This window comes from Stomoxys calcitrans, chromosome 1 (genome assembly GCF_963082655.1).
Source record: "Stomoxys calcitrans chromosome 1, idStoCalc2.1, whole genome shotgun sequence".
NCBI classification, from domain to species: Eukaryota; Metazoa; Arthropoda; class Insecta; order Diptera; family Muscidae; genus Stomoxys; species Stomoxys calcitrans.
In genome coordinates, this window is record NC_081552.1 from 137,494,054 (window position 1) to 137,515,369 (window position 21,316).

Consider the following 21,316-nt stretch of genomic DNA (forward strand, 5'->3'; position numbering starts at 1 on the left):
ATTAACATGCGAATGTTTACATCCGCTAAATCAGACAGGTTCTCAAAGAAATGCGAACCTAAAGTGGAACTCCTTCTAACTGCCAGTGCGGGACACACACACAGAAGGTTTTCTGAAGTCTCTTCTTCCTCAATGTTCCTACAGCTTCTGCAAAAGTCGTTGTTGGCTACCTTCAGTCTATCAGCATGTTTTCCGATTAGACAGTGACCTGTCATGACGGACACAATGATTGAGATGTCTAGCCAATGACAGCAAAACAGTAGACCTCTTCAAGTCTAGATGAGGCCACATAGTTTGGGAATGCCCATCTATCATTTGTTGCCCTTCGGGCCTGGTCCTGAAAACTTAGCTTACATGTCGCTAGAGGCATACCCACAGATTTCAGTGTCCCTGGAGTGTGTAAGGTAGTTCCTGGTCTCCTGGTTCCATCTCGTTGAGAGATCTGCGACAGTCGAGGGCGGTTTTTGTGTTCAGAAATACTTTATCCAGGGATTTAATGGCTGCCTGGTTGTCTGAGAAGATATTTATGCCAATCGTCGTAATGACATCCTATTTTAGACATTCCACCTCTTCATTCATTGCAAGGATCTCTGCTTGATACACAGTGCAGTGGTCCGGTAACCTCTTTGATATGACCAGTTCTAGATCTTTAGAGTACAACCCAAAGCCCACCTGGTCGTTTAGTTTGAACCCATCCGCATAGAAGTTTGTGTAACTTCTGTTACCAGGGATATTGTAGTTCCAATCGGTTCTATCAGGAATAGTGGTACATCAAATTTTATCAAAAAGCGGCGGCTCAGGAAGGGTGTAATCCACACTGACCTCTTCAAGTCTAGATGAGGCCACATAGTTTGGGAATGCCCATCTATCGTTTGTTGCCCTTCGGGCCTGGTCCTGAAAACTTAGCTTACATGTCGCTAGAGGCATACCCACAGATTTCAGTGTCCCTGGAGTGTGTAAGGTAGTTCCTGGTCTCGCAGCCATCTCGTTGAGAGATCTGCGACAGTCGAGGGCGGTTTTTGTGTTCAGAAATACTTTATCCAGGGATTTAATGGCTGCCTGGTTGTCTGAGAAGATATTTATGCCAATCGTCGTAATGACATTCTATGTTAGCCATTCCATCTCTTCATTCATTGCAAGGATCTCTGCTTGATACACACTGCAGTGGTCCGGTAACCTCTTTGATATGACCAGTTCTAGATCTTTAGAGTACAACCCAAAGCCCACCTGGTCGTTTAGTTTGAACCCATCCGCATAGAAGTTTGTGTAACTTCTGTTACCAGGGATATTGTAGTTCCAATCGGTTCTATCAGGAATAGTGGTACAGCAATTTTTATCAAAAAGCGGCGGCTCAGGAAGGGTGTAATCCACACTGCCTGGAACAGCGGATTTTGTACCAAGTATAATACAGTGTCTGTAGCCGCCACATGACCAATGAGAAAGCTCCCTCAACCTCACGGCAGAAGCATAAGATACATTAAATATAGTCCACCAGACCAAAACACCATATAGCATAATAAGTCTGACAACTGCGGTATAAACCCGATGCATGACACGCGGTCTAAATCCCCAACTTTTGCCAATGGCTCTCTTGCAGGTGTATAGGGCAAGAGTGGTCTTCTTGCCCTTTCCAAAATGTTGGATTTGAAGTTCAATTTCCTGTCCAGTAGAATACACAGGTATTTTCCCTTTCTGTAAATAGAACATTCTCTCCACCCACTGAGACGGGTTCCACTGTAGGCAACTTGTATCTCCTGCTGAAAAGAACTACTTCTGTCTTGCACGGATTCATACCCAGACCACTTTAGGTAGCCCACTTTGCTGTTGCACGTAGAGCTTCCTGAAGAATATATCTCTTAGAATGCTGGGAACCTTTTTCCACTAGAGACAATAATATATTGTTAATGGCTATATTCCAAAGTAGGGGAGACAGTACATCTCCTTGAGGTGTTCCTCTGCTGACCCATCTTTTTAGATCCACAGATCTCAAGCCTGCCGTAATGCATCTTTAAGTAAGTTAGTTATTAATAAACTTTCTTACGGTAGAGTTGATGCCTAGAAACTCCAACTCTTCATGATTGACGTCGGTTTTATATTATTGAAAGCACCCTCAATGTCAAGAAATGCTCCATAGTATATATATCCGACTAGGTCGTGAAGGGCTGTTTCAGTGGATTTGCCTTTACTATATGCATGCTGCTGCCGCTACAAGCGATCTGCAGGGATATTTGCCCTAAGATATGTTGCTATCAACAACTCAAGAGTCTTTAGCATAAAGGTTGGGTTTTCCTGCTTTCGGAATGAAAATGACCTTCGTGTCCCTCCATCCCACAGGTATATATGATATTCTGATACATGCAGAGTATATGTCCCTAAGCCAGGGAACCAGTCTATCAGACACAGCTTGTAATTCAACCGGTGATACATCATCAGGGCCTGGCGACTTAAAGGAGTCGAAACTTCTTATCGCTCAAAGGATTTTCGGCTCAGACCTGGCGCCACGTTGTCCGGGAATTTCCCGGGAAATGTGTATCAACGAGTAGTTCTAGTGTTTCCTCACATTCTCAGACTTCTGAATACACCCCACCGTAATAGGTCTCAAGGACAGAATCTTTCTTAGCGTAGAGGCCTCAGATGTATCCTCCACGGAGCAGCAGAATTCTACCCAGGATTTGTTCTGAGCCTTTCTCAGCTCGTCCTTATATTTTCTTAGCTCGGCCTTATAGATGTCCCAATTGTGTGGTACCCCTGTGGCTTTTGCTCTGATGAAGAGTTTTCTGCAGTCTTTCCTTAGACCAACCAGCTCTGGGATCCACAATGGCGGTCGCTGTTTGCCCCTTGGCTTGGCACTAGGGCACGCTGACACAAGCGAGTCATTCAGGGCCTTCGTGATCCACTTGACCATTGTGTCTATATCCTCTGTAGTTTCCACTTCCTTTTCTAGTCCAGAAGGGATAGAGGTGCATAATTTGTGCCGAAATTTATCCCAATCCGCCTTTCTTCTGTTTAGCCGAGGAACCACTACTCCAGTATTTTCTCCAAGGCTAAAACTAATATAACGACGGTCAGAGAAGCTGTGGTCATTCAACACTTCTCAGTCGCATACTCTTCCAATTATATCTTCCAGTACAAAGGTAATATCTAGTACCTACTGCCTGTTCCTGATAATAAAGGTCGGTTTATCCTCTTTATTACAAATCGCCAGATTGCAACTTATAATATATTCGATAAGCAGCTCACCCGTTTCGTTGACATCCGAAATTCTCCATATCTGGTGATGTGCATTAGCATCACTTCGTACAATGAGGCTTTTCTTCCCTACAGAAGCGGCTTCAACCAGCGACTTAAAGTTTGAAGCCGGCATCTCTGAATCGTGTGCCATATGTAGAGAAGCCAGCCCATAATGAGACTTATTTATTTCAAGGCTGGCTACTACTAAATCTTCAGTGTTTATCGACGAACGAAGAAAAACATTTAGACTACTTTTTGCAAAAATACCCGCTCTGTGTCTCCCATTCCCCGTACCCTTGAGTAGTTTAACTCCCGGAATTCTTAGTCCACGAACCATTTCTCCACATACCCATGGTTTCTGGATAAGAACCACGTCAAATCTCCAAGTCATTAGGAGGGCCTTTAGTGCCGCCGAAGCTGCTTTGAATTGGTGGAGATTTATCTGTAGAAACCGGACCATAGTCAGGATGCAGAACTTCAACCACTGTTGTGTTAGCCTCTTCTTCTGACTCCACCAGGAGTTCATCTTCACAAGCTTCGTTAGAACTTGCCATGATGAGCTTCCGTACGCATCAAGGAGCAGGTGAGAAAGCTGTGGAACCACTCCTCGATTCAGGATCTGGGGGAATCCTTGGTATCCAAGCTGCGCCATTGGTAGAGAAGGAATATCTTCCTTCTTGACTAAATCTAGTGCTGTACCTGGCCAGATCTCCCAATCTTTTTTAGCGCACAACGATACATTTAAATTGAGCGTTGACGACACCGACGGCAATTAGTCTGTATTGGCCTCGATACCAGCCTGTATCGTCAAAAACTGGAGGAGACCCCGGAAATTCCGCAAGAACATTGGAGTAAACTGATGACAGTCCATTTACTATCCCACTCCAATTATTCGTAGTTATGCAGCCCTGTTCTTCTCCCTTGTCGACAACTACCATTAACAAACTGTCCCTAGCGATATTAGTCAAGGTTCTTGGATCCATCTTACTGTTGTTCGCCCTAGTTCTTTTAGGCATGGGATGCCCTCCAGGTGACCGCAGCCTTTTGGCTGACTGCGGTGCAGTTTCCAAATATCACTCAAGGATAGCTGCGATAGAGGTATCCATTAGGCGGTTGATGATCTGCGTCTGTTTCCAGTGGAGCCGCAGATCTAGAGCGCGGGAGTAGGCTTAAAATGGTCTCCAAAGACACAACAGCTGCGGTGGTGGTATCAAGCCGTAACATGCTGTCTGCTACTGAAACCTCGCTGGTGGAGCGGCTGCTCCAGGCTCCACTAGCCGACATACGACTGGTCAGCAAATATAATGACCAAAAATAATGACCTATTACGAGTTACAGGAAAATTCTTGCGGAGTGAATTAACAATATGTCCGCTCCACTCAACGGTTCAAACATAAAAAAAGAAATAAAGGAGATAAACCGACCTTTATTACCAGGAACAGATAGGAGGTTCTAGATATTACCTATATATCGAAAGATATAAGCGCAAGAATATCCGTCTGGGAAGTTTTGGATGACCACAGCTTCTCTGATCATCGGTATATCTGTTTCAGCTTTGGAGAATATACTACAGAAGAAAGGCGGATTCGGATAAATTTCGTCACAAGTACTATCCCGTCTGGGCCAGAAAAGGAAGTGGATACTGCGCAGGATATAGACCAATGGTCAAGCGGATCACGAAGGCCCTGAATGTCTCGCTTGTGTCAGCATGCCATAGTGCCAAGTCAGGGGGCAAAGAGCGACCGCCATGGTGGATCCCAGAGCTGGTTGCTCTAAGAAAGGACTGCAGAAAACTCGTCAACAGAGCAAAAGCCAAGCTGTGTCTGATGGACTTGTGGCCTGGTTTATGGAGATATACTCTGCTTGTATCAGCATGTCATGCATGTGGGATGGAGGGACACGAAGGTCTTTTTCATTTAGAAAGCAGGAAACCCCTACCACACGAAGGCGAAAGATTTTTGTCCTATTAGTCTGTCATCCTTTATGCTGAAGACTCTTGAGAGGTTAATAGAAACATATCTTAGGACAAAGATCCCTGGAGAGCGCCTGTCGCGGCAGCAGCATGCATATAGTAAAGGCAAATCCACTGAAACAGTCCTTCACGACCTAGTCGGCTACATTGAGGGTTCTCTCGCTGTCAAGGAATATACAATGGTAGCATTTCTTGACATTGAAGGTGCTTTCAATAATGTAAAACCGACGTGAATCATGAATGAGTTGGAGCTTCTAGGCATTAACTCTGCCGCAAGAAAGTTTATTAATAACTTACTTACTAAAATATGCATTTCAGCAGGCATGGGATCTGTGGATCTAAATAGATGGGTCCGCAGAGGAACACCTCGAGGAGGTGTACTGTCGTCGCGAAGTGGTCTGGGTATAAATTCGTGCAAGACAGAAGTAGTTCTTTTCAGCAGGAGATGCAAGTTGCCTACAGTGGAACCTGTCTCCTTAGGTGGAGAGAATGTTCCATTTACAGAAATCGCAAAATACCTGGGTGTTTTGCTGGACAGGAAATTGAACTTCAAATCCAACATTTTGGAAAGGACAAGAAAGGCCACTCTTGCCCTATACACCTGCAAGAGAGCCATTGGCAAAAGTTTGGGATTTAGACCGCGTGTTATGCATCGGGTATATACTGCAGTTGTCAGACCTATTATGCTATATGATGTTTTGGTCTAATGGACGGCTCCTCAAAGTCCACCTATTGTTCAAAAGTCAACCGGATTCAACAGATGTTTGTGCATCACAGCCGCACTGTGGACGACACCATCAGATGCACTAAATTTAATGCATCTTATGTCTCTGCACATACCCAAATTGCAGCGACCACTGCCATGAGGTTAAGGGAGCTTCCTCATTGGTCATGTGGCTGCTACGGACACTGTGTTATCCTTGATAAATTCAGGCAGTGTGGATTACACCCCACCTGAGCCGCTTTTTGATAAAAAAGTACTCTACCACTATTCCTGATAGAACCGATTGGAACTACGAAACTCCTGGTAACAGAAGTTACATAGACATTCTATACGGATGGTTCCAAACTAGGCGACCAGGTGGTATTTGGGGTGTACTCTTAAGATCTAGAGCTGGTCATATCAAAAAGGTTACCCGAACACTGCAGTGTGTATCAAGCGGAGATCCTTGCAATTAAGAAAGTGGTGGAATGGCTAAGATATAATGTCATTACGACGATTGGCATCAATATCTTCTTAGGCAGCCATTAAATCCCTGGAGAACGTATTTCACCTTTTGTTGGTACCATTTAGTACCTTATTTTCAGATGGAGCTAGAGGTATGCAATTTGACACGTAGGTACAACTCGAGAAAATGTGATGGGTGATTGAATGATCTATAAAAATTCTTACATATTGGTATCAAAATATTACGATAAAGTTAATTAGCCTACAGCTAACGGGAACACAAATCGTACTGGAAGTGGAAGGAAACGTACTTATTGTGGTCTTATTGAAACCTTGAAGGTACGAGTATATAATGGGCGACTAGAAGAGTTTTTATTTGAAAGTCGTACGTTTTGGTACCAAGCCAAACAAAATGGTACTTTATTTGCAATTTGAGCTAAAGCTTTGAAAGGTAGGATACAGGTACACCTTGTCAGTATATAGTGGTCAACTGGAAGATTTTTTTTTTAAATCGTTCATTTTGGTTCTACAACGTACATGGTACCTTCTCTACGTATTGAGTTAAAGCTTTTAAAATTGGGATGCAGTTACACCTTTCAGAATATATACCGGTGACTAAAACAATTTTTACGAAATTTCTAAAAAAAGGTTCTAAAACGTACAAAATGTTGATTTTTTATATATATTTGACTAGAGTTCTGAAATTGAGAATACAGCTATTTTGGAAATGCGTTAAGGTACTAAAATGTGCAAAATAGTACTTTCTTCACAGATTGAGCTTGAGCTTCAACATTACAGGTGCACATAAATATATATATATTGGGTGCCTAAAACAGTTATTTGAAATTTGCCTATTTAGGTATTAAATTGTCACAACTGAGCTAGAGGACTTAAGTTTCGGAAACAGTTACAGCTTGACAGTATATATTCTGCGACTAGGACATCTTTTTGAAATACCTACATTTGGCTACTGGAAACATACAAAATGGTACGTTCTTAAGTTTCGAAACTTACGGATTGGGATAGAGCTCCGAAATTTGTGATAAAGATACAGCTTGGCAGTATTTATTGGGTACTTGAAGAGTTTTGTGAAATTGCCCCAGTGGATATCAAGAAAATGTTTTGGTAGCATCCTCTTCAACCTAATTTAACATCTTGGGATGCTAGAAGAAGATGCTAGATGATTTATTTTTGAAATTCGTACACTAAGATACTAAAACGTACAAAATGGTCGTTTCTTTACAGATTGAGCTACAACTCTCAAAATTGGGATACATTTACACCACAATATGTGCCGGGCGACTAGAAGATTTTTTAGTTATTTGTACATTTAGGTCCTAAAACGTACAAATGGTAATTTCTTCACGGCTTAAGTTTCTCAAATTTTGGATTCAGTTACACCTTAAGTTAGTAATAGGCTTGTTGTGCGCATTTATTGTCCGATGTCGCCGAAATTTGGGACAGTGAGTTAAGTTAAGCCTCTCGACATATTTCTACAATTTGCCCTAGATCGATCAAGATGTGCATATAGCTGCCATATAGACCGATATCTCGATTTCAAGTCTTGGTCCCATAAAAGACGCATTTGACTGAAATTTGACACAGTGACTTATGTTAGGCTTTTCGACATCCGGGTCGTACATACATATCCTCCTCGAGGCTGCAAAATTCCACCCAAGATGAGCTCTGAGCCTTATAAAGGTCCCAATGGTGTAGTGCCGTTGTAGCTTTTGCCCCTGGTTTGGCTCTAGAAAATGCTGTCACAAGGGTGTCATTCTGGGCCTTCTTCATCCGCTTGACCAGTAAGTCTATATCCTCACAGTTTCCACATCCCTTTCAGGCCTAAAGCGAATAGTTGTGTAGAAACTGTGACGAATGACGATCAATGGATCAAAGTACATATTTAAGCAGGAATTATGATTGTGGCATAAACTTTACTCTGTGCCCCTACTGAAGCTGTGAAAAATGTACGATTTGACTCAGATCTTTTTCTTTATTCCGCTTAGCCATGTCCGTCTGTCCGCATAACTTTTCCATTTATCGAGAAATTTGCCACATATCACCTTTTTAGCCCAAAGAAAAGCGCCATGAATTTCGATATAGCTCCCATGTATATAATTTGCCCGATTTACACTTATAAGGACCTAGTTATTAAAATTTAAAACCGATTTGCACGAAATTCGGTATGGAAGGGTTTAACGCAACTGAAAGCCTCTGCTAATTAGTATACCCCCCTCCACCATAGGATGGGGGTATACTAATTTCGTCATTCAGTTTGTAACACCTCGAAATATTCGCCTAAGACCCCTTGATCGTCGTGACATTTTAAGTCGATCTAGCCATGTCGTGTTTTTTTTTTAAACACGCTTACTTTTGAAAAAGTAAAACTAGCCGCTTGAAATTTTGCACAAATATTTTTTATTAGTGTAGGTCAGTTGGGATTGTAAATGGGCTATATCGGTCAATGTTTTGATATAGCGGCCTTATAAACCGATCTTGGATCTTGACTTCTTGAGCCTCAAGAGGGCACAATTCTTTTCCGATTTGGATGACATTTTGCACGAAGTGTTTTGTTGCGACTTCCAACAAATGTGCATAGTATGGTATAAATTGGTCCATAACCTGATATAGCTGTCATATATACCGATCTTGGATCTTGACTCGAAAAAGAAAACTTAAGATAGGAATTCGGTGCTACTTCCAAAATCCTTTATTGTTGCCCATACCACGCCCTGAAGTTGGTTAATGTCTGGTATTGTGTCCCCACCTTAGTGCCGGTATCTGTTAGCCGCGAAAGCCGCGCAATGTCATAGCATGCCCTACATATGCTTTCACTTGCCGCACCGATTTTACATAAGTGAGCTCGTAGTCCTATGTGTCTCGTTATGATACCGAAAGCTATTGAATCTTAACGGAGCAAATGTTTTTAGTTTGGAATTGTATCGGGAACTAATTTTATTGAAATCAATTTCTTTACTCTAAACCTAAATCTATATGTACAAATAGCTTAACATATACGGTCACACACGCAGCGATATGCCTATTGAAAAATGGACGTAAGACCACCCTAAACAAATGCAGCTGCATTCCAAAATGCCCTTAAAAATACGGTCTTATCTTCTAATCTTAATCAAAGAGCGTGAGAAAATACAAAAGAGGGTTCCTGCTTTGCCTTGCCTGCATCGTAAAATGACTCGCGTTAAAGACACAACATTTTCAATGTATTCCAATGGGAATCACATTGAGGGTTGCAACATTTTTGGGTTATTCTGTTTTGATTCGGGAATTCGCTCGAACATTTTTTCGTATTTTGCTTTGTTTCTTTGCAACCGAAAGTTGGAATTAAAGGAAAAATGAAATATCGTAAGCAATTCAAACATGTTGTGTCTTTAACTTTGTCACTCGTCATCCCGAATTGGGCTCTAACGCCAGCTCTTATTCTTTCTTACGCTCTTTGATCTTAATATTCGAATGTAAACACACCATGCGGTCAAACATCAACAAACGCCACATGTGGTGACTCATAAGATTAGATTTTTTTAGGCTAAATGCCGCTGGCTATGTCATCAAACATTTTATCTCCTAAACATTGATAAGGACTAAACTGTCTATGTGTGACCTAAGAATACAGTTCTTACAAAACTGTCCATACTACCAGTCTTAAAAGATTTCAATCTTTAGTGTTAATTATTTTGCTAATTACCTAAATTATAATTTTTATTAGAAACATTAAAATATGACTTAATTGACATAACACATTATTAACTTTATTATGTCATTCAATTCATGATGTAATATATTAATACTCAATCTAAGTTAAGGAAGGACGATGGATACAGGCAGGTGTGGGCTGGACAAATGGCATAGCTTTTTGATGACGAAGAGTAACGCCACAAGGATACCAGTGATGAAAATGCACGTTGTAAAACTTAGACTATGGTGCGTTAAATCATGTGTATCCAGATGAACAGGGAAACTCAGAAATGTATTCGCCTTCGGTATGTCTAGGAACTTGTAGATTTCGATGTTGCTCTTGAGTTGTAGATGGGTGAGTGGTGGCAAGGATGATGAGATGTTGAGATGGGGAAAAATGTAGTTTATGTCGATGTTGTAAGTCTCAGGCGCCCATAGCTAATTTTTTTCAGTTTCAAGTGTGCAACCTGGCTGCATAGTAACCCTTGATCTCGGAACACACTGTTTTGTTGTTTTCCATCGCATTTGACATGAGGGAATGATCCTTTCGTTATAGAGAAAACCCAAGAATTTGGCACATGGAGCTGCTTCCAGAAATTTCAAAACTTTGTAATTACGAACTCGCAGCTATCTGGCATGACTTTTGGATGAACAAATAGCTTTACTTCGCATTCGGATGACTCTCTAGCGTTGTAGATGGGATGTAATTGGGGAATATCATCAAACGTTTGATTTTTTGACATCTGGTGAATTCGTTTTCCTTCATGATGTAGGAGGCCAACGTATCGCAGAGGTTAGCATGTCCGCCTATGACGCTGAACGCCTGGGTTCGAATCGTGGCGAGACCATCAGGCTTCCGGTACCCAAGTATTGATATGTACAGGAGTCAGAATCAAGTCCGGAAATTCTACCAAAGAATTAAACATCAAACCGATGGCTTTGGTGCAGGCACATCGTCCTGCAGAGACAAAGAAGGAAATCTGGTAACTGACACAGATAGGATGCTGAGTATATGGAAATAACATTTTACCCAACTGCTAGTGTCCGATGTTGGCGGCGAAGAGGATACCGCAGAACCAATCCCTGATGATGGTATAGAATGTGCACCTCCTAGTCAGAATGAAGTCCAAGTAGCAGTGACCCGTCTAAAAAACAACAAACAGCAGGTGCCAACGGGTTACCCGCTGAACTATTTATGGACACGTTTATAAGGCGTATGCATCAGCTTATCTGCGCAATCTGGCTAGAAGAACGCATACCCAATGATTGAAACCTCAGAATACTATGTCCCGTACCCAAGAAAGGAGACAAGACGGAATGCGCCAACTATAGAGGAATAAGTCTCCTCCCCATCGCATACAAGATACTCTCGAGCGTACTGTGTGATAATTAAAATCTAATGTCAATGAGATAATTGGGCCCTATCAATGCGGCTTTAGACCTGGTACCAGATATTCACCCTGGCCCAGATATTCACACTGCGCCTAAACCTGGAAAAGACCCGAGAAGGACAAATCAACACCTACCATCATTCCGCTTTCGATACTCCTTCACGTTTAAAGGTATTTCAAGCCATGTCTGAGTTTGGTATCCCTGCACTGCAGGAGGACACTTACTGATACACGTACCACAGTAAGAATAGGAGAGAATCTTTCGGAACCATTTTATACCAAACGAGGTTTCAGACAAGGAGATAGTCTATCGTGTGATCTTTTTAATATCCTGCTGGAGAAGTTTATACGAGATGCAGATGTGAATAGATATGGCACACCAATCACAAGAGAACACATGCTACTCGCCTATGCCGACGACATCGACGTCATAGGTCGGTCACCGGATGTAGTAACTGCTGCCTCTGAGAGAATCAAAAGAGAGTCAGTGAAAATGGGTCTGGCAGTAAATGGAGATAAGACGAAATGGATGGTTTCAACTCCCAACACACCTTGTACAACCGAGCAGATAAAGAAAATGGAGAAAGTTGGGAGCCACAACTTTGAGATAGTCAGTAACTTTATCTACCTCGGCACCGCCGTAACCGAAACGCATGACACCAGTTTTGAGATAAAGCGAAGAATAATACTGGCAAACAAATGCTACTTTGGACTAAGTAAGCAGTTTAGAAACAAGGCCACCTCTCGACAGATGAAGATTACACAATGCAAGACACTGATACTACCCTTGTTGTTATATGGTTCTGAAGCATGGGTACCTGTGAAAGCGGATGAGGTAGTGCTTGGAGTATTTGACAGAAAGATTGTTCGTAAAATATATGGACCAGTTTGCGTTAACGACGATAGCATAGTTACACGCATCAAAATACAACGGCTGCGTTGGCTAGGTCATGTTGTCAGAATGGATGAAGAAACTCCAGCAAAGAAGTCTTTTGAAGGCAAACACGGTGGTACACGCAAACCGGAAAGACCAAAAGCCCGATGGAAAGATCAAGTTGTGGGAGCCACCTCGAAATTTGGTTTCAGAGACTTTAGAATGAGCGCAGAAGATCGGGGCTCTAGGAACGCTATTCTACGTTCGGCTAGTTTTTTTACCAGACTTATCGGTATGCAGATTTTTATTTTATTTTTAAATTTGACATAAACAATTTCTCAATGTGTCTACGACAGATATATAGAAACAATTTGGAGTGGACCCGTATGTATATTTTAAGACATGGCCAAGCAAAAATAAACAATTTTTAATTGATGTCTCCCATTATTATTTTAGTACGGTGTGGATCAGCAGTATATTGAATTCATTAAAATGTCATTTATTGAGTAAAAGGCGTTATATACGCCAATATAAGCTGTTCTAAAGTTGCGCTGGTGATAATCCATTGGCATTTGAGATGTTCCGCTGGCTATTTGTGCAAATTTTGTAATTTTGTAACAAATTAGCCGGGCTCGCTTTTAGTGATGTAAACTAAATGCAACAAAGCCAACATCCGACTCTGCACCGGTTTACAAAAATAATGAATATTTGTATGTTTAAGATTGCTTGCTTAAACGAATTGCAGCTTTTTTTTTAAATTGTGAAACAAATAGATATGATAATTGTCACAAAACCGAAGCCATTACGTTTTTGCCTTTGATCCGAACACCTTAATGACATAGGGTTACCAAAGCAAAATAAAGAATCGCACTTCACTTATTCAGCTGTCATTATAGGTTTTTGAATACGAAATGCCAAAGAGGGTTTATTGTACAATGATGGTTGAATAAGTATTGTGCACTTTAATTCTTCATTAGTCAATTTTTGTGAACTCGCCTGTAAATGTTTATGTTTTTTGGTAATTATCTTTGCAGAAACTTCAAACTATCAACGACGAAACTAACAAAACGTCATCCGTAGGAGCAAGTGAAATGAACATGGCGAAAAATAGGAGTGAACATATTATACCATATGATCGTAACAGGGTTTGTTGTTTTGCATATTTCATTAAACCCCTTTTTGATGGCATTTCATCTTGCGCAGGTTATATTATCGCCGCTGCCACATAAAGAGAATTCAACATACATCAATGCATCGTTCATAGAAGGATATGACAATTCGGAGAACTTTATAATTACACAAGATCCAATGGATAATACTATTGAAGATTTTTGGAGAATGGTTTTGGAACAAAGCATAACTACGATTGTAATGCTATCAGAGGTGAGGAAAACATGCCAAAAACATTTTAAAAAACATTTTATCTATTAGATGCACATAATTACTTGTTATTCATTGTTTACGGTGGCCAACGTGGCGCAGAGAGTAACATGACCGCCTATGACACCGTACGCCTGGGTTCGAATCCTGGCGAGAATATAAAAAAATCTTCTACGTTGGATATACCCATAATGCTGAAGACATTTGTGAGGTATGTTGTCATATGAATAAATGGTGTGGCAGCCATGTAAAAACTTCTCCCCAAAGAGGTGTGGCAGTGCGACACTCCGTTCAGAAACGGGTGTAAAAAGCAGGTAATCGAGCTTAAAAACTTGAATCGACACGCACTCATTGATATGTGAGAAGTTTGCCCTCTGTTCCTTAATGAGATATTTTATGGAAAAATGTGCATTCTTTGTTTCCGTTTCGTTGCTTAACATTTTCATTTGTTTTGCGAGTCTTTATAAAATTTGAAATTGATGTTGAGGTGTGTAACAGATGAAGTGGACAATTTTAGCACCTTGGTTGGTTGTCACCTTCACAGTAAAAGTATTTTACCAATTAGACATGGTATTGATTTATAAAATATTTTTAATTGCTTTGATACTTGTTGGCATTGAAATTCTATTTGACATTAAATCAAAACATTTGATTGGTTTTTTATCCTTCTTGATCTTTAACAAATTTTTAATTGCACGAATTAAAATTGTTATTTATTAACATAAAAGGTATGTATCTGTTTCTAAAAAAGCAAGTTGGTATTGTGTACTCTTTTACACACATGTAATGCGAATAGAAGTGCAAATGTGCAAAATATATATTTCTTGCTTCTCTTCCACACAATCGAATTTTCATTTTGTGCATTCCTGATGTAAGGGAACTCTTAGCTCGGTCAGTCGAAAATAAATTTGACAAAAAATATCTAGTAAGTGACAAATAATGTAACCGCTTCATAAATCTCAATAATTTTGAAATGAAATAAATTTATATTGTGAATTGGAGAAAATCAAAACAGAAAAATCAAGAATGTTAAAAAAAATGGACGAATTAAACATGAGAAACGCACCTGAAGATGGAGAACGTGGATGAACTTAAATGAGTTATGTATTTATGAACATCAATGTTGCGCTATTGTATTGGAATATTTAATTATTCATTTATCAATTGGGCATCTTAATTTTGACCAGAAAGAGAAAAAAGTAACCGTTGACGTATTTTCATTTTGTTATTTGAAGAAAAATAACCGTATCTCGGAACCTATTACGGACCTATTACGAAAATGTTAAAGCCTTTCGATAGTAGGCCCAAAATGGATTCCAAGGACCCAACAGCTGCGGAGGTGCCACCAGACCGTGGCATGTTGTCCGCCCACACCTATAGGTGCCTTGACACCTAAAGTCGAGAGTAATGCTTCAAGTGCACAACCAGTCGTCAGACTAACCAACAAGAAAGAGACGGATAAACCAGGTGGATGCACAGATCTTCCCCAGGCTTGAGTAAAGGTGGAGTTTCCGATTCAGATTCAGACATCGACAGTGTCAATTGAACAGCCATCGCAGCCGAATCGAGAGATGAGGACAGCGGGATGACGGCAGAGGTGACCGATGGTTAACGTTCGGATTTTCGAAATGTGTAGAACTATGTAAAGGGTCCACCCGTACAAATGAAGAGCTGCGTGTATAGAGGAGAGATCTTTACGCTGCGATTTACTTCGGCGGAATATATTGATTGATATTGGAGGAGGGCGCAAAGCTCGCCCGTTGAGAAAGATGGACAACCCCCAGCTCACAAGCGCGACGGTCTTCATCAAGGGTGAGGGCGGCAAATTAGCGACGGAACGTATGATGGAAGTCTTACAAGCAAGTGGAGACATGGGACGTCTTCCACAAGAAGGAGATAGAGGAAGGAGCTCGCCTTGTAGTGGGTATTAACCACGTCTCCGTGACAATTTCGCCTAAGACTGAAGGCATGGCTCCACGATTGTAAGGCCGCTTCGGCGGCACTTAAGGTCCTCCTGATAGCAAGGGGATTTGACGTGGTTCTTATCCAGGAACCATGGGAGTGTGGCAGAATGGTTCGTAGAGTAAGAATTCCGGGATTTAAACTACTCAAGGGTACGGGGAAGGCTAGACAAAGAGCCTGTATTCTTGCAAAGAGTAGTCTAAATGTTTTTCTTCTTCCGTCGCTAAGCACTGAAGATTTAGTAGTAGTAGAAATAAACAAGTCTCGTTACTGGCTGGCACACGATTCGCTGGTTGAAGCCGCTTCTGTAGGGAAGAAGGCATTGTAGGCAGTGATGCTAATGCACATCACCAGATATGGGTAAGTTTGTGTGTCAACGAAAGGGGTAAGTTGCTTATCGAATATATTATAAGTTGCAGTCTGGCAATTTGTAATAAAGGGGATAAACCGACTTTTATTACCAGGAACGGGCTGTAGGTGCTAGACATTATCTTTGTTTCGGAAGATATAAGCGCAAGAATATGCGACTGGGATGTGTTGGATGACCACAGCTTCTCTGATCATCGTTATATTAGTTTTAGCCTTGGAGAAAATACCGCAGAAGTGGTCCCTCGGCTAAAAAGAAGAAAGGCGGATTGGGATAAATTTCGGCACAAATTCTGCACGTCTATCCCTTCAAGACCAGAAAAGAAAGTTGAAACTGTGGAGGACATAGAAATAATGGTCAAGCGGAACACGAAGACCCTGAATGACTCGCTTGTGTCAGCAAGTCCTAGTGCCAAGCCAAGAGGAAAACAGCGACCGCCATGGTGGACCCCAGAGCTGGTTGGTCTAAGGAAGGACTGCAGAAAACTTGAAATTTTTGCACAAATACTTATTATTGATGGAGGTCATTGGGCATTGCAAATGTGCCATATTTAGATATAGCTCCCATATAAACCGATTTGGATGTTGTGTTGCGACTCAACAATTTTGGCAAGTACGGTCCAAATCGGTTCATAACCTGATATAGCTCCCATATAAACCGATCTCCTGATTTGACTTCTTGAGCCCCTGTAACCACAAATTTCGTCCGATTTGGATGAAATTTTGCACATAGTGTTCTCATAACTTTCAACAACAGTGCCAAGTACGGTCCAAATCGGTCTATAACCTGATATAGCTCCCATATAAACCGATCTCCCGATTTGATTTCTTGAACCCTTACAACCCTCAATTTTTGTTCTATTTAGCTACTATTTTGCACATACTGTTTTGTTATGACTTCCAACAACTGAACCAATTACGGTCCAAATGAATGTATAACCTGATATAGCTCCCATATAAACCGGTCTCCCGATCTGACTTTTTGAGGCCTTACAATCCGCAATTTTTGTCCAATTTAGATACAATTTTGTACATCATGTTTATTTTTGACGTTCAACAACTGTGTCAAATTCGATACAAATCGGTCTATAACCTGATATAGCTCCAATATAAACCGATCTCCCGATTTGACTTCTTGAGCCCTTACAAGCCGCACTATTTGTCAGAATTGGCTGAAATTTTGCATGCAGTGTTCTATGACGACTTCCAACAAATGTGCCAAGTACGGTCCAAATCAGTCAATAACCTGATATACTTACTTACTTTAATTGGCTATGACAGAATATTTCTTCCACTAGCCGAACGTAGAATAGCGTTCCAAGCGCCTCGATCTTCTGCGCTCATTCTAAAATCTCTGACACCAAGTTTCGAGGTGTCTCCCACAACTTGATCTTTCCATCGGGCTTTTGGTCTTCCCGGTTTGCGTGTACCACCGTGTTTGCCTTCAAAAGACTTCTTTGCTGGAGCTTCTTCATCCATTCTGACAACATGACCTAGCCAACGCAGCCGTTGTATTTTGATGCGTGTAACTATGCTATCATCGTCATACAGCTCGTGGTTCAAGAATCTTTTTCCCAAATACTCCAAGCACTGCCTCATCTGCTTTCACAAGTACCCATGCTTCAGAACCATATAACAGCACGGGTAGTATCAGTGTCTTGTAAAGTGTAGTCTTCGTCTGTCGAGAGGTGGCCTTGTTTCTAAACTGCTTACTTAGTCCAAAGTTGCATCTGTTTGCCAGTATTATTCTTCGCTTTATCTCAAAACTGGTGTCATTCGTTTCGATTACGGCGGTGCCGAGGTGGATAAAATTACTGACTATCTCAAAGTTGTGGCTCCCAACTTTCTCCATTTTCTTTATCTGCTCGGTTGTACAAGGTGTGTTGGGAGTTGAAACCATCCATTTCGTCTTATCTCCATTTACTGCCAGACCCATTTTCACTGACGCTCTTTCGATTCTTTCAAAGGCTGCAGTTACTACTTCCGGTGACCGACTTATGATATCGATGTCGTCGGCATAGGCGAGTAGCATGTGCTCTCTTGTGATTAATGTGCCATATCTATTCACTTCTGAATCTCGTATAATCTTCTCCAGCAGGATATTTAAGAGATCATACGAGAGGCTGTCTCCTCGTCTGAAACCTCGTTTGGTATAAAATGATTCGGAGAGATTCTTTCCTATTCTTACTGAGGAACACGTATCAGCAAGTGTCATCCTGCAGAGTCTTATTAATTTTGCAGGGATACCAAACTCAGACATGGCTTGAAATACCTTTGAACGTAAAGGAGTATCGAAGGCGGCTTTGTAGTAAACAAAGAGGTGGTAGGTGTTGATTTGTCCTTCTCGGGTCTTTTCCAGGATTTGGCGCAGTGTGAATATCTGGTCTAGGGTGGATTTACCTGGTCTAAAGCCGCATTGATAGGGCTCAATTATCTCATTGACTTTAGGTTTTAATCTTTCACACAGTACGCTCGAGAGTATCTTGTATGCGATGGGGAGGAGACTCATTCCTCTGTAGTTGGCACATTCCGTCTTGTCTCCTTTCTTTTGTACGGGACACAGTATGCTGAGGTTCCAATCATCGGGTATGCGTTCTTCTAGCCAGATTGCGCAGATAAGCTGATGCATACGCCTTATCAGCGTGTCGCTTCCGGTCTTAAATAGTTCAGCGGGTAATCCGCCGGCTCCTGCTGCCTTGTTGTTCTTTAGTCGGGTCACTGCTACTTAGACCTCATTCTGACTAGGAGGTAAACATTCTATCATCAGGGATTGGTTTTGCGGTTTCCTCTTCGCCGCCAACATCGGACACTAGCAGTTGGGTAAAATATTCTTTCCATATCCTCAGCATGTTATCTGTGTCAGTTACCAGATTTCCTTCTTTGTCTCTGCAGGAGGATGTACCTGCACCAAGCCATCGGTTTGGTGTTTAATTCTTTGGTAGAATTTCCGGACTTCATTCTGACTCCTGTACATCTCAATTCGCTCATACTCACGTCTTTCCATTTCCTTTTTCTTTCTGCGGAATAGACGTTTCTCCTCTCTCCTTTTCTCGCGATACCTCTCCTTCTTCTGGCGCGTTGCTACTGATTGCAGGGTTGCTCTATATGCCGCATTCTTGGCTTCAGTAGCATCTCGACACTCTTGGTCGTACCATGGGTTTCTTGGAGGAGGCTTCCGGTACCCAAGTACGGATTTCGCGGCATTTTCCATGGAGTGGGCAACAGTTTGCCACTGCGCCATTATATAATCGGAACAAGGAGTGCTTTCATCAAGCAGTTGGGTCAGTCGAGTGGAGTATGCCGCTGCCATTTGTTGTGTCTGCAGCTTTTCAATGTCCAGTTTCCGTGCAGTGTCAGATCGTACTTTCCTCGCCATGTTCAAACGGGTGCGAACCTTTGCTGCAACAAGGTAATGATCCGAATCTATATTCGCTCCACGGATCGATCGTACATCTATCAATTTGGTTCCTCGTGTTTTGATCGGGTGACAGCCATGTGGCTTTGTGAATATTTTTATGTTGAAATCTGGTGCTACTAACTACCATGTTCTTTGCCGCGGCGAAATCTATCAGCCTCAACCCATTACTGGACGTTATCTCGTGGAGGCTAAACTTTCCGACTGTTGGACCAAAATAAGTCTTCCTTCCCTATTTTGTGGCGAGCCGCTTGCTCCAAGATCCGACGCTCGCCGCCAGACGCCCCTAACCTGGGAACAGACGCTGATGTTGGCCATTGGTTATTTGAAGGCGCCAATAACACGCCTTGTCATCTCGAGTATCATTGGCACTCAGTGTTTAATTAAGAGCCAGTGCCACCTGACTCCTCACCGAGACGCTCCTCTCGAAAATCGCTGATTGCCCGCGACCGCATTTGCAGCTACTCCGCATAAAAACGGAGCTTTCCACCATCCGCAATCTGTGGACGCGCCCGGTAGCTTTCAGCTAAGCTTCCCGTGATAACGATGGGCACCACACATGTCGGAGCTCAAAGTTCAACCTTAAAGTTGCACACCTCGGAATTTCGAAACATTTGTCGGTGTTTGGGGGATATCATACTGTTCTCTGTACCCGTTCTCAAATGGTAGTTTTTTTCACCAGTTGTTTTCGATTATATTCCACTGCGTCATTGGTTACTAATGCCGTTTATTTACGTTAGTCTTCTGCGGCCTTAACCTGGTGATACACCATTCGTAGGTCTAACTTCGTGAAGTAGCAGTTTTCCTATAGACGTGCAAACTATTTATCAATGTTTTTATTATCTTCACTTAAGCAGAGTATTCTGTTCAGCTTTCGGAATATTTGCGAAATACTTTAATAAAATATCATACTTTTTTAAAGCATAATTTTATGAATTTTTTTGTACTAACCCAATCTTACTATCGTATTACACACTCTATTTTAAGTGCTCCTTTTAAGCCATAAGCGAAAAAATGCATTCATTTATTTCACAGGTTTTAGCTTATACGTTATTTTGTATATGGAGTTTGACAGATGTTCATGTGAAAAGCCGAATAGGGTACTAAGCCTTTCACGATACCAGAAGAATACGTGGAATCGTTTTCCATCAATTCTTTCACTATTTCTGCCATAATTGGTCGTTTGGCAAATGGTATCCGATAGAGTTGCAAGCATACGGGTATGTCAGTCGTTACGTTTGTTTACATTTTCATTAGCGCACACTTTCCGAATTCAGCAACGTTTTCAGAAAAATGTTTTCGATCTGGTAGTCGAGTATTACACAGTCAGCTGTGCGCAATGACTCAATTGTCTCTGAATGTGTTGTATGGTTCTTATGGTTGCACTTTTTCTTCATAGCAGTCCACCAAACTACTGAGGCGTAAGTAGGTATTGGTCTAATCAGGCTCCGGAATCGGGCCCCCTTTCGAGCCTACAGCCCGTCTACATAGTGCCCAACATCTGTGAGCCTTCTCATTACGTTCCTGAATGTGACACTTCCAATTAAGTTTCCTATTTAAGATCACACCTAAGTATTTGACCTTGGCAGACATCGAAATCATCTTATTGAGGAAATGTGGTGCGTTAAATTGGCCCACCTTCGTCGTCCTCGTGAAAAGGCATATTTCAGTCGTCTCTGGGTTAACATTGATACCCCTGGGTCTAGCCCAGTCATATGCCATATGCAAGACGCTTTCTGATTTGAACCAGCTATACAGACGGGCCGCATAACTGGTTCAGATCGTTACCCCCAAGGAGTATTATAACATCGTCTGCATAACAAACGGGTTTAAATACCTCCTTTGTCAGCATCCGTAATAGGTT

The 21,316-nt window shown here is 41.7% G+C and overlaps 1 protein-coding gene across 3 annotated transcripts in view; it reads left to right on the forward strand.

Annotated features, from left to right (window-relative positions):
• The window catches only part of LOC106090542 (tyrosine-protein phosphatase 69D), a 247,392-nt gene that overhangs the window by 176,434 nt on the left and 49,642 nt on the right, over window positions 1–21,316 (forward strand). For all 3 annotated transcript variants that reach the window (XM_059369645.1, XM_059369646.1, XM_059369647.1), the window contains 2 exons: window positions 13,364–13,474; window positions 13,533–13,712. In XM_059369645.1, coding sequence (XP_059225628.1) covers window positions 13,364–13,474; window positions 13,533–13,712 — 291 coding nt within the window. The remainder of the gene's footprint in view (window positions 1–13,363; window positions 13,475–13,532; window positions 13,713–21,316) is intronic.